This window comes from Hemiscyllium ocellatum, chromosome 3 (genome assembly GCF_020745735.1).
Source record: "Hemiscyllium ocellatum isolate sHemOce1 chromosome 3, sHemOce1.pat.X.cur, whole genome shotgun sequence".
NCBI classification, from domain to species: Eukaryota; Metazoa; Chordata; class Chondrichthyes; order Orectolobiformes; family Hemiscylliidae; genus Hemiscyllium; species Hemiscyllium ocellatum.
This window is the reverse complement of record NC_083403.1, coordinates 31,587,864-31,601,900: the sequence shown is the minus strand read 5'-3', so window position 1 is coordinate 31,601,900 and position 14,037 is coordinate 31,587,864. Positions and strand designations below refer to the sequence as shown.

The window sequence follows — 14,037 nt, the reverse complement described above, 5'->3', positions numbered from 1 at the left end:
TTACCCTTCCTGGGGTTAACCCATCTATGTGGCTGTATCTGAGACTTTCCCCTGTTCCTATAACTGCCATCCATCACATACTGTTGCTGTTGCAAATTCCTCATTTGCTTCTGTCTCTTCAACCGATCCACTCTGCATCCAACATTTATAGCAGATATAATCCGCAGTAACCCTTAAACTCCCACATCTGATAAGAAGTACATATCACTGCAAAGACCATTTTTGCTCCTTCACAATCTACAGACCCAGAAAGTAACATCGTCTTATTCCTCTACTAACACTGCCCCAGGTTAAATTAATAGCTGTGGCTTATATTTTAAGTTTAGTCAAGAGACTTATCTCCAAAAAACATAATCAAGAAAGAATCCACTATACTCACTACTGCAGCCTCTCTCTTGGACAGACTTAAAACAACAATTAACTTATCTGATTCTGTGCTGTGAACTTCACCCAACAGTTCCTCCAAGATTAGTTGTGAATTTCACTTTGTTAATTTTCCCAGATGCACTCCGATGTCCATCGATACACAAATTCAAAAAGCAAAGGTAGCAACTGTGCAGGTTCTCTCTTTCTCTCTCTCTCCTGCACAGACGTCACCATGTGCTTCCTTGGTCTGCTCTTCTCCCTTTTAAACTGTTGTTTTGACTTTTTTTTCCAAAGTTCCAAAACAATGCAACATTTAAAACAGTAATTACTGCTCCTGGAATTTGAGGAAATCACCTCCAACACCTCAAAAAAAAGGAGCAGTTCTTACAGCCAGAATTTTTTCCTGTCCTCCACCTTGGATTACCCAGAATCTAGTTTCTTCTGTACTAACTGTGAATGTAATTCATGAATTGAAATAAAAAAATGTTCATATTTGTGCTAAGGGTGCATTAACATCCCTGACCTTGGAGAAAATAAGTGTAGAGAGGTAATCACTAGTTATTTATAAATGCTGTTGAAATATGAAACAAGTGCATAGTTTTAGAAAAGACAGCATTTATAAATAACTAGTGATTACCTCTCTACACTTAGAAAAGATGTCTGTAAAGTGGAAATCATATTGGTTTGATCAACTAAATATCAGCAAGTTCTAAACATGAACAGTTCCTTAATTGTTGTTTCAGTCAAAGTGACTTCAGAGTAAAGAAATGAAGGTAGGGGAAAGAGAGAGAACTCCCAATGCAAAATTCAAATAATGTTTACAGCGTGCATCAGCTTGCATCTCATCTGAAAAGAATTTCTCTTAATTCTGGTTTAGGGTTTATAAAAAATGCAATAGATGTCTGTCATCAAACTAGAAGTGGCAATTAGATTTCAACAATTTTTCAGAAGTTGAAACTCAAATGTTCACTCATTCCAAATGGTTTTGAATTAACTTTAAGGATGAGCTGTGTCTGGGTCAAATTGGAGGCTATTCAGTTTAGAAGCCATTAGTGACATATATCATGGATAGCTTCAAGAGTCAAAATTTACTACATACAATTTGGGTAAATTTGACTAGAATAATTAAGGCAGAAAGGTGAAAAGCAAGTTACTGCATTTAAAAATCTGGTGTAAATATACATATAAAGATTGAGAGTTCTAGCATAGTTTTAAAAATAAATTTTACCACAAACTTACTATGTCATCATTCTCTTGTTCTTCATTTATACAGGCACTTTGCTCTTGTTCCTTTTCAAAGATGGCCTTTGGGAAATATTTAAGTATATGGAGTTAAGTGGAATAAATCAATATTTTAAATAAATTACTGAATAGATAGTTCAAATATTTTTAACAGATGACTTGAACATCATGGACACTTTAAAAGATAAAAGGTTAAGGCAGTTTTAAAAATAGCGTGAAAGTGCTTTCAGTGAGTCACAGGTCGATGACTATAAGGATAAGCTTATAAACTAAGGTATAGTACCCCTCTACACTTTGACCCCTCATCTCATAGAACACATTCCATGACATCATTTTGAAGAGGAGTTACCCACAATGTTCTGGTCAATATTTAATCCCCAGTCAACAGTCACAAAAACAGATTATCTACTCATTATCACATTGTGATCCCTGGCAGCTTGTGTAACCTGCATAACAACAGGGAATTCAACTCAACAATATTTTGTCTAACTGTCAGGTATTGAGACATCCAACAGTCAGAAAAAGCTGCAAGTTTTTCTTTCTTCTAATAAAGGACAAAATAATCTGTGTTGTCAATTAGGAAGAAAGAATGATAAAAGCGGTATCTGTCTCTGTTCTTCACCACCAATTCAGTGATGTATATGGGAAAATACATTCCTTTGTAGCGGAGAGGTTTTTGATGAATTTACTTTGCTCGTTAAGATTAGATTACTTACAGTATGGAAACAGGCCCTTCGGCCCAACAAGTCCACACCGACCCGCCGAAGCGCAACCCACCCATACCCCTACATTTACCCCTTACCTAACACTACGGGCAATTTAGCTTGGCCAATTCACCTGACCCGCACATCTTTGTGACTGTGGGAGGAAACCGGAGCACCCGGAGGAAACCCACGCAGACACGGGGAGAATGTGCAAACTCCACAGTCAGTCGCCTGAGGCGGGAATTGAACCCAGGTCCCTGGCGCTGTGAGGCAGCAGTGCTAACCACTGTGCCACCGTGCCGCCCCCTAATTAACTGTCACAGAACATTGCAACTCCCACTTCCTGTGGAAACATTATTAACTGAATCAAATGCCCCAGAGGTTTCACTAGCATCAAGCAAGATTTGACACCAGGCAACGTTAAAAATATTAAGCCAGAGAAAGTGCTTCCAAATAAGTTACTGCTACTTACAGTCATGTCCTCCCTCTTAAGCGTTACAGTGACTGTGACAATTGATCCTGCAGTTATGTTACTGCTGTCCTCGTCATCCAAAACTACAAAGAACAAAAAAAAACTGAATAAAGACTTACAACTTTTTCCCACTAATACCTAATCTCAATTTCTTCTCTGCTAGAAAAAAGTCACAGTTCTGCTTAAGATGATAGACTTTTCCAGTCCTTGCCTGTGGTGATGCACCCCCAACACCACTAACCAGTACTAAAAAAATTACACTATATTGCTCTAACACATATCCAGCAGATTAGCACAATGAAGGCATCAAATACTTTCTATATTCCTGAAAACAATAGATGCCCAAGGAGAATAAAGTTAAAAAACTTTTAACAATGAAAGGGGGATGTGAAGAAGTACTGGCGAATAACATTAAAGAAAATCCAAAGCTATTTTCTAAGTATATTAGGGGAAACAGAATAACCCTGAAAAGAGCAGGACCCATTAGGGACCTAATGCAGCTTTGTTTGTGTGTAGATTTTAAATGAGTACACTGCATGTATATTCACTATAGAGAAGTATCACGTAAATAAAGAAATCAGGGTGGGGAAGTGTGATATATGTGAAAAAATTAGCATTAACAGAAAGGAGAATGGCAGGTTTGAAAGTGGATAAATCCCCACGCCCAGATAGATTCATCCCAGACTGCTAAAAATGTCAGGGAGGCTATCGCAGGGGCTCTGACATTAATTTTCAATGTTAAAAATCACATAATACCAGGTTTATTTGGAAGCACCAACTTTCACAGCGCTGCTCCTTCATCAAGTAACTAGGACTTCCAAATAAACCTGTTGGACTATAACCCCAGTGTTGTGCGATTTTTAACTTGGTGCCCCTCAGTCCAACACCAGCACCTCCACATCATTAATTTTCAAATCCTTTCTGTCTAGAGGACTGGAGGACAGCTAATGTGGTGCCTTCAAGAAGAATAGTTGGGATAAACCAGCAAACTACAGAAATCTAGCATCTATGGTATGGAAACTATTGGAAAAATTTGACGGATACAATTATTCTCGTATTGGAGAGGCAAGAATTAATCAAAGATAGTCAGCATGCCTTTGTAATGGGAAGATCACATCTAATAAATTTGACTGAATTTTTCAAAGAGATGATGCAATGTGTAGATGAGGGTAGTGCAGTTCATGTAGTTTACATAGGCCTTAGTAGGGCTTTTGACAAGGGTTCATATGCACAACTGGCTAAGAATATAAGAGCCCACTGAATCCAGGGAAATTTAGCAAACTGGATCCAAAACTGTCTTAGTGCTAGGAAACAGAGTGTTTTTGTGATTGGAAGCCTGTGTCTAGAAGCATACCACAAGACTCGCTGTTTGTGTACATTAATGATCTAAGTATGAAGGTCAGAGAAGCTATGAATAGTAAGTTTGCAAATGACATGAAAGTCGGTGGGCAGGTAAATAGCAAAAAGTCAGACTACAGGACAATACAAGGGGCTGAATAGTGCCAAATGAAATTTAATCATGAAAAGTGGCAGATGATGTATTATACGAGGACTAACATGGCAAAGGAGCACATGGTGAACTGTGGGACCCTAGGAAAAGCAGAGGATTGAAGAGACCATGGTATGAATGCCCATTTGTGAAGATTCATGAAGGCAGCAAGGCTAGTAGATAAGATGGTTAAGACAGCATTTAGGATAATTGTCTTCATTGGTCAAGGCATTGAATACAACAGCAAGGAGGTTATGGTATGCTTATATAACATTAGTTAGGCTATTGCAGTAGTGAGGATACAAAGAGTTACTGAGATGTTGCTTCTGCTGGGCAATTCAACCAGGTAGGCTGGGGTTGTTATCCTCAGAGCAAAGACGACGAAGGAGGGGAATCTGACTGAGGTGTATAAAGTTCTGAGAGGCATAGACAAGACAGATTAGGAGAAATGTTTCTCCCTAGTAGAGGGATCAACAACCAGAGCAAAGTTTTTTAAGTTAAGGAGCAAGAAGTTTCGAGGGGATTGGAGGAAAATCTTTTTCACTCAGTATCTGGAGGTCACTGCGTAAAAGGATGGTAGAGGAAGGAACCTCAAGATATTTAAGAACTATTTAGATGAACACTTGAAATGCCATAGCATAAAAGGTTGTAGATTAATTGCTGAAAAATGAGGTCAGAATAAATCAATGTTTGATAACTGATGTAGACATGATGAGGTGAAAAGTCTTTTTCTGTGCAGCAAAAAACTATGATTTGCACACTTTTTGGAAGCTAACATTTGATTTTAGATAGTTTGACTTTGGGGAACAGAATTCTGGAAAAATCTGGATTATCATAGGACATATATCAGACTTACGTGTACATACTGCATGATCTTACTGGGCCATGCTACATGTGTCTATTTCATTGATGATCACATAACATTAGGAAAAGTGAAAGGTATTTAAAATATCAAAACAAAAAGTAGGTAAGGTCTTAAGTTGCAGAACACAATCCTGGGGAAAAAATAAAAACACTACACATCCCATTTAGCTTAAAAATGGACTATAAGTGTGGCTTCATAATTTACAAATGACGTTTAGCACACAAGTATGCAAAACCTAACTACTGAAGCACACATCCCATAAATTAGTTGTGACAATTATCATTAACTGACGTTTCAATATTCAATACTACTTAATAATGGAATAAAGACTACACAAATTTGCAATTCTCCCAACAGGGTTGCACATTCAGATCAAGACATTTCCAGTTGTTCCATACCTTGCAGTTTTATCTTCATGGTGACGTGAGGAAAGTTCCCAAGTACTGCCAGGACCTCATCATATTTCTCTTCACTCAGAAAACGCAACATATTACGACGATCAGCATCTTTCATACTAACCAGATCCTGAATTGTTCGGACTTTGTACTGTCGGATTAAGTGAGAAAAACAGAACTCTAGTTTTTATAAAATGTAGATGTGTAACAGCATTCATGTATGGCAAGTAAAATCAGTGCTGTCACCAATAGATATTATTGCTACCAATATACTGCATGAAATATTTCATTCAGATCAATATGCTGTAACACTGTATTCATGAATATACAATTACAATGGGACGGGGGTGGGGGGGTTGTTACAATTCAAGTTGACTTGGTATGAAAGATTGTGAACATGCACTCCTCTGTACTGAGATCTTAAAGATTTGATGCATTTTACATTAGCATAGACCATAGTTTGCTCCCTTCTAAAAGCACATTTCTGTCATCCACCACAACAAGGCATTAACCAAACAATCTAAGTCAGCATAGTAAATGAAGGATATGCTTGTACAAAGCAGAACATTTTACAAACTAGTCCATTTAACGTGATTAAAGACTTTTTTTAAAAAAAAATTTGTTTGAATACCACACATTATTCACACACAACCCCTAGTGAAAGCGAACATCCTCTAATTGAGCCTGTACACTTGACATGCTGGTGTAACTATACAATAATTTGAGGTTAAAGGTTGAACAAAATAATTTCTAGCCAGTAAGATATACTTGAACAACTGTTACTCAAAATAAATGCTCTAAAAGTCACTGCATTAATTCTGGAAATCTATTTGCATTTAATAGCTGCAAGCTTTACTTTTATTTATTGAAGGGCACTTATGCATTTGATATCCTAAACATGTTGCACAAAAACATTTTTTAACCAACTTAATTATTCTCATAATTAGTTATATCTAAAACCAGAAAAAGATAAATATTAAACAAATTGCATCCATCTTGAATGGTAACACGAGCCAAAACTTGATTGTACGTGAATTAATGTTGGCAAAGTTTGCAACTTCAAATATAGATGAAAAAAAGACAATTTATTATTTTGTTAGTTTTTAAAAATCTCACCAAGCTTTCCTCTCACCACCTTGACAATTTTTTTAAAAAGCAGCACAGAATGATAAAAGTACACCAGTCCCTTCAGGAATCTATATGACCTATCCTAACCAGCCTCTCAGAATTAAGAGTTTGAAACATTTCTCAAAAACCTGCAAAGCACCAGAAAATGAGTCTTATCTTTATTATTTAGATTTTGCTGACTTATGTTAGATGGATTCAGCTGCGATACATGTACTTTACAGATACAGATCTCGTCAATCCATAGTCCAACATTTTTAGCCAGTAGGAACAACTTATTACCTTCTTTGACAAACAGTATTTCAGGTGTTCTTCTTCAAAGAGTGGAAGCTGAAGCAGAGGAGATTTAGACTCCCACAGGCTCTGCACCAACATTTGAGACAGCTTCATACAGTTCTCAATGGTCTCCAAACGGGGAGCATGGATTCCTAATAAAAGTCAAAATAATACTTAATTTGCATGTCTTTAAGCAATGTAAATTATTGCTCAAAAACATAACATGTTTTTACCAATTTGCAAGATTACTAATTATGGGAAAACCAACACTTATAATGACAGAAGTGTACAAATTGATTGACAAATTGGACTCTGATTGGTACCAGCATTGTAAGGAAAATGCATGTTTGTGATGATTGATAGTTAATTGCCAGGCAGAGTCTAGGTTTCAAAGAAAAGCAAGTTTACTGATAGGACCAGACATTGCCCTAGGAAATTAACCAGCATAAAGCTGTCACCTATTTTATTGAGTTGAAACAGACAAAATGTGTGCATATTCTCTGTCTGCACAGAATAGAGTAATGTGAAACAAATATAAACAAATCTGGTAGGTCTGGTAGCATCTGCGCATAAAGAAAGCTAATATTTCTATCTCGGTATGACTCTTCTTCAGAACTGACTGTGATTTGCTCTCCACAAATGCTACCAGACTTGCCAAGTTTCTACAGCATTCTTGGTTTTTTCAGATTTCCAGCATCCACAATATTTTGCTTCAATAACAAATGAAAATAGAACATTTCACCCTCACACTTACTTTGCGGTAGTATCGCAAATGGTGTCAAGCCAAAAAGATAAATGAGTGAGGTGGTATATGAAATTCAGTTCCAGCATTATACCAAGTATATAGACTGTACACCCCAAAGACTGGCAGATTGTATCAAACTGCAAAGCTACGTGGCCATTCACGACAAGTTACTGATGGTACTTAAGCAGCTCATGTTTGTAAAATTCATACAAATTCTGCAACTGGACTATATTTGTTGGATCATTGAGTCATAGCGATATACAGCACAGAAAAAGACCATTCAGCCCAACTCGTCCGTGCTGACCAGTTATCCTAAATTAATCTAGTCTCATTTGCCAGCACTTGGCCCATACCTCTCTAAACCTGTCCAATTCATATGCATATCCAGAGGCCATTAAATGTTGTTATTGTACCAGCCTTCACCACTTCCTCTGGCAGCTCATTCCATACACATACCACCCTCTGTGTGAAAAAGTTATCCCATATGTCCCTTTTATATTTTACCCTATCACACTAAACCTATGCTCTCTAGTTCTGGACTCCCCTGGGAAAAGACTTTGCCTACTTACCCCAATTCATGCCCCTCATGATTTTATAAACCTCTAAAAGGTCACCCTACAGCCTCTGATGCTCCAGAGAAAGCAGCCCCAGCCTATTCAGCCTCTCCCTATATTTCAAACTCTTCAACTCTGGCAACATCCTTTTAACCATGACCTCCCAATTTCTATACTCAATGCTCTGACCAATAAAGGAAAACATACTAAACGCCTTCTTCACTCTCCTATGTGCCTGCAACTACACTTTCAAGGAAGTATGAACTGCACTCCAAGATCTCTTTGTTCAGCAACCCTCCCCAGGACCTTATCATTAAGTGTACATTTGCCTTTCCAAAATGCAGTATTTCACATTATCTAAACTAAACTCCATCTGCCCATTGGCCCATCCGATCAAGATCTCACTGCACTCTGAGGTAATCTTCTTCATTGTTCACTACACCACCAATTTCAGTGTCATTTGCAAATCTACTAACTACACCTCCTATGTTCACATCCAAATCATATATGAAGAATTATACTGTCAGCCAATTCAAAATTGTGGCACAAAAACAGAAATTGCTGGAGAAACTCAGCATGTCTGGTAGCATCTGTGAAGACAAAAAGTTAGTGTTTTGGATACAGTGTCCTTTCCATAGAATTCTTCTGAAGGGTCACTGGACCTGATACATTGGCTGTGCTTTCTCTCCACAGATGCTACCAAACATGCTGAGTTTCTCCAGCAATTTCAGCTTCTATCTCAGATTTCCAGCATCTGTAGCTTTTTGTTATTTAGGATTGTAGAGCACTCATATACTATAAGCATCGTATGTTTATACACAGGCTCCTGTCCTTTGCAAACAAAAAGAATATGTATCACACTGCACCCGTTTCAACTTAATGAAATAATCGAGTCAGTCATTGGCTCACTTCTCAGGGCAATGCCCTATCCAATCAAAGTCAACCTTACTGGTTTTGAAATTTAGACACCTGGCAGTTAACTAGCTATCATTAACATCTGCATTCTCCACAGTAACACCTCTACCAGAATTTACTTGACAACCAATTGGCCGAATCGAATGCAAGACCAAAGTTTCAACAGAATGGGACATTTTTTGAAACTGCTCGATGTCCTTTAATACTTGAGCTCTATACTATCTCATGACAACCAGATATATTGCATAAAGAAACTAAGAACCCACATTAAAACCAAAATAATCTTTTCTTCTTTCTCTCCCTTTGTTCCAATCTCCTTCCAAGAACTTAGATGAATGTAGAATTACTTATACTTACTACCGTTGGTTCTATAACATGGTAGTTCCGTTCTCATGCAAACCAGTGTTCCCAGAAAATTGTGTAATAGCAGCACCAGTTAAACAAATGGAATCACGTTATAACTAATACATGCTTTAAAAATAGCGGCCTCAATTCAATTGTATTATAGTGAATTCGCATAAACGAAAAGAGCTTTACAGCGGAATGACCTGTATCAATTAACATTAAGAAGCACTTACCTCCCCTGGTGTTGGCCATCATAGTCAGCTGGCAGCCAACATTGATCATTTCCTGAAGAAGAGTAGGACACTTGCGTATAACAAACCAATAATCTTGTTGAAAGAAAATAATTTGGAAGTTAGTATTTATTCTCAATACTCAAATAGTTAAAATCTTTTAAAAGGCAAGTATCACGAGTACAGAAGAAGCAAAGCAATGTTAATCCAATTTCCTTTCTCACACAATGTAATAATAAATGGTTTATAATTCTCCATGATATTTGGAAGCCTTGTATAACTTCTAATATAATTTCCAATTTAAAGAATGTGCACCTTTCACATTCTCAGATAACGCAAACAGCTTTTGAGTCAAATCATCATCAGCATTCACTTGTGATCACTGTTCATGTGTTTGTAGGTGGGTTTGACTGATGAGCCTGGTCCTAGAGCCGCATCGCTGACCACACATTTAGTAAATGTTTCACCTTGAGATAGCTGGCATTCCTTTCTTCAGTATTTTTTTCCCTGCACTTCCTGCTGCTGACAGGTAACCTCAAAAGAATTACCCCTTCATAAAGGAGTTTCATTCAAGTCAGTTTCTTCTGAACATGGGTCTCTCACATTATATCTGTTGTATTTCTTGAAGGAGGCCTTCAGGAAATCTTGGAAATGCCTCCTCCAATCTCCTCTCGAATGATTGCCTTGTCAAATAAGTACTATTTTAAGGTAGTAAAGTCACTGGTATAAAAGGAGGGAAATTCACTAGCAAATGCCAAATAGCAAGTAAGCAAATTTTAGGAATGTTTTTGATAATATTGGTGAAGCAATAAATATTGGCCAGATCAACTCTCATGCTTTTAGTCAAGTACTGCCATGAAATCTTTCCTTCTCATCAGAAATTACCTCACTCTAGCACTCCCTTATCACTACACTGAACCAGCAGCCTGGATTATGTGCTCAGGTTTCTGGGTTGGAGTCAATGCTCTGACTTGCAGCATTCCTAATGTGACCAAAATTTACAGTATAAAACTGCAAGTGCTTCTAGCTAATCACCCTTTGAGAACTGCAGCATAAAACGTTTGAGATTCCTGGCAGTGGAGATGAAATTAAAGATAATTTCACGCTAGACTTTAATAGTTGGAAAGGGAGTTGAGAGCACTAAAAGCAAATTAACGCAGTTTCTATTATAGTGGGGATAGGGATATCTATCAGTTGGCACTGAACAGGTTGGGCACAACAACATCGGGAAAGGAGCAAAGAATACAGAGTAACATGAGATCCAATCTCACAGACTAAACAGAAGGTTAAATAAGAAAATTATTCACTCATTCGTGGCTATCTATTTAATTAGCCTTGCATTTACAATGCTATCATATAAGCAAAGCATGCAAGCTATGTTCAAGATTAGCTCAAATATTGTAAGAAACAGGAACATTTATTATTTTTAAATAGCCAATTACTTCCTGCTGGCATTTACCCAGGAAGCCTTGTTTTTTAAATGAAGAAAATCAGGGAATGTTAAAATAACTGCCCACCTAGAGGCAGATTTCACTGAACGATAAGTTTCTAATTAACCTTTTTAAGTGCACTTTCTGAAATGGACAAGTTCAACAGATTGTGGAATCAAGTTTCCTTATGTTTTGTAAGCAGATTTCTATGCAACAGAGGAACCAGGAGCAAAGAACAGGAAATTTAAAACTGAAGCCAGTAATGCCTCCAAAAAACTTCAGCTCATTCGCAACATCGTTTATGGTGATTCAAAACTCAGTTTGCCCAAATTCAGCCTCACCCACAAAACTGGTCACACCCAGAGTCAAATTTGCTAAGTTCCACTGACTATAATAGGTCTGCTAAATGTTCAACTTGTGCTTACCTTCTCAGGCAAATCGAAACATTTTGAAGTGCTATCATTTTTACTTTTTTAACAAACTGACTAGTAACTAGCAATTGAACAGCATAATCTGTGGATTTCATATTGAGTGTCTTTGGAATTCTTCCTGCAAAGGTGGTGGAAGTGAAGTTTTTGAATATTTTTAAGACTGAGATGCATAGACTCTTGGTAAGCATGGGGTGCCTGGGCAGCATTGCAGATTTGGAGGTTACAGTAAGGTCATTCAAGATCATACTAATTGGCAGAGCAACCCTCTTCCTTCATATGTTCATAAATGCAATCTACATGTAAATCAAGGAACGTGAAATGCTTTTGAGTGGATCATTGACAATCCTTTCACTCTTGTATGAAAATTAAAAGTGGTTCCACCATCTCTTAGCCTCCCACACTCCATCCCATACAGAGTCTTATGAATTGCCTTATTACCTTCTTCCAGTGTTTGTGAAATTTCCAACCTGGAAAGATGTGCAAGAAGCAGAACCCTGGACTTTACGCTGTATGGTAAACAAAATGGAAGCTCCTTCTTCTTCTCATTAACATTACCAAGTTCTCGAATAAGCTGCCATGAGAGAAAAATGTTTTTTTTTAAAACACCTGCAATAGAATGAATTTTACTGAAGGAACAAGAACTTGTTGCAAATGTAAAATATTGTTACATTGCATTGTGAATCTTACTTGAAATGTATTTTATGAGGAATGCAAAAAATGGTATTCTTTATACACTGGAACCTGGCCTTGACATCACCAGAAAACCAAATCCAAACTGATGAAATTCTCAATCTGGTTCCAACAAGCTACATCTCTATGACACAGTAAACCATTACTTATATCATTTGGGTAGTGACAAATGGCTGAAGTACGAAATGCAAATTACACAAATAGGCGCCAAGGTTTAATGTTAAGGGGTGGCATGGTGGCTCAGTGGTTAGCACTGCTGCCTCAGTGCCAGGGATCTGGGTTCGATTCTAGTCTCGGGCGACTGTCTGTGTGAGGTTTGCATATTCTCCCTATGCCTGCGTGGGTTTCCTCCCACAGTCCAAAGATGTCCAGGTTAGGTGAATTGGCCATGCTAAATTTTGCATAGTGTTCAGGGATGTGTAGGTTAGGTGCATTAGCCAAGGGAAATGTAAAGTAATTGGGTAGGGGAATGGGTCTGGATGGGATACTCTTCGGAGGGTCAGTGTGGACTAGTTGGGCCAAATGACCTATTTCCACACTGTAGGGATTCTAAGAAGAATAGAATGTGGACACTGCCAAATATTGTAATTCACACACTGTGAAAACCTCAATTTCAACTGGTCTATTGACTGCTCCTCCTGCAGAGATGATGAGCATATTTGATTTGAGATTTGTTGTGAGATTATGCCCCTAACTCATCAAACTACCTTCATCATGTTTGCAAACTCACTACCTAAGGCTCTGGAAAGCATTTGAGAATCAGAAGCATAAAACCACATATCACCAAGTTCTGACAGAGTCTACTTCACATGGATCTTACCTGAGGTATTTCAACATTGTCTGTTGGTCTCATGACTGCTTCTTTATTACTGCGTGGATCAAACTCAAAGGCAGCAGTCAACACCATTATAAGGCCTGCCAGGTGAAGGAAAAATTGTAAGCGATCAATCAAAATCAAGAGGTACAGAGACAGGTGGCTGGGGAAATTAAACCTGACATCAGAAGTGAATAGAATAAGTATTACACATTTGATGTGCATTTCATTAAAATCCTAAACTACAGAACTCACTGGATCTCTATAAATGACAAGCCCCAAAATTAATCTTAATATCCTGCATCTACCTTTACTTCAAAAACTTCCTCACATTTCCTTTAGAAGAGCGAATGATCCCTGCCTCAAACACATGACCAAGCATTCCATATATTGTAATAAGTCTCAACATCAAAAAGTCTCAAACTTTAATTATTCTAATATTATTCTGCACCCAGATAAAATAGTCGATCTCCATTCCCATCAAAAAATGAAGGTTGAAAACATTTGAATTTCTTCAAACCTCTCCACTACAAAATAATTCTGCATTTCACCTTTCCTCAAGAAATATAAATTCAGTCTTTCGAGTCTGCTCCGCCACTCAATATAATCCCAGTTGATCATCTAACCTAGAACCTGATTCCTGCTTTTTCCCCCATATGTTTTGATCTTTTTAGTGCTAATAACTATAACTGCATCTTTCTTGAAAGTCTTCAAACTTATGCCCTCCAAAGCCTCCTGTAGCAGAGAATTCTACTCTGGGTGAAGAATTTTCTCATCACTGTCTTACACTGCCTATTCCTTACCCTTAGATTGTGAGCCTTGGTTCTGCACTCCCCAGTCATTAAGTACATGCTTTCTGCACCTACCCTGTCTAATCTGTTAGGAGTTTACAGGTTTCTTTCAGAGTTTATTATCAATTCCAATGAATATAGTCCTAATCAATCCAATC

General features: G+C 37.7%; 1 protein-coding gene across 1 annotated transcript in view; it reads right to left on the bottom strand.

Moving 5' to 3' along the window:
* The window catches only part of sec63 (SEC63 homolog, protein translocation regulator), a 110,777-nt gene that overhangs the window by 29,265 nt on the left and 67,475 nt on the right, over positions 1–14,037 (bottom strand). Inside the window, exons 9-15 of the mRNA XM_060856506.1 lie at positions 13,095–13,189; positions 12,023–12,155; positions 9,727–9,819; positions 6,941–7,086; positions 5,537–5,684; positions 2,785–2,867; positions 1,606–1,671 (exon numbers count right to left, since the gene is read on the bottom strand). Coding sequence (XP_060712489.1) covers positions 1,606–1,671; positions 2,785–2,867; positions 5,537–5,684; positions 6,941–7,086; positions 9,727–9,819; positions 12,023–12,155; positions 13,095–13,189 — 764 coding nt within the window. The remainder of the gene's footprint in view (positions 1–1,605; positions 1,672–2,784; positions 2,868–5,536; positions 5,685–6,940; positions 7,087–9,726; positions 9,820–12,022; positions 12,156–13,094; positions 13,190–14,037) is intronic.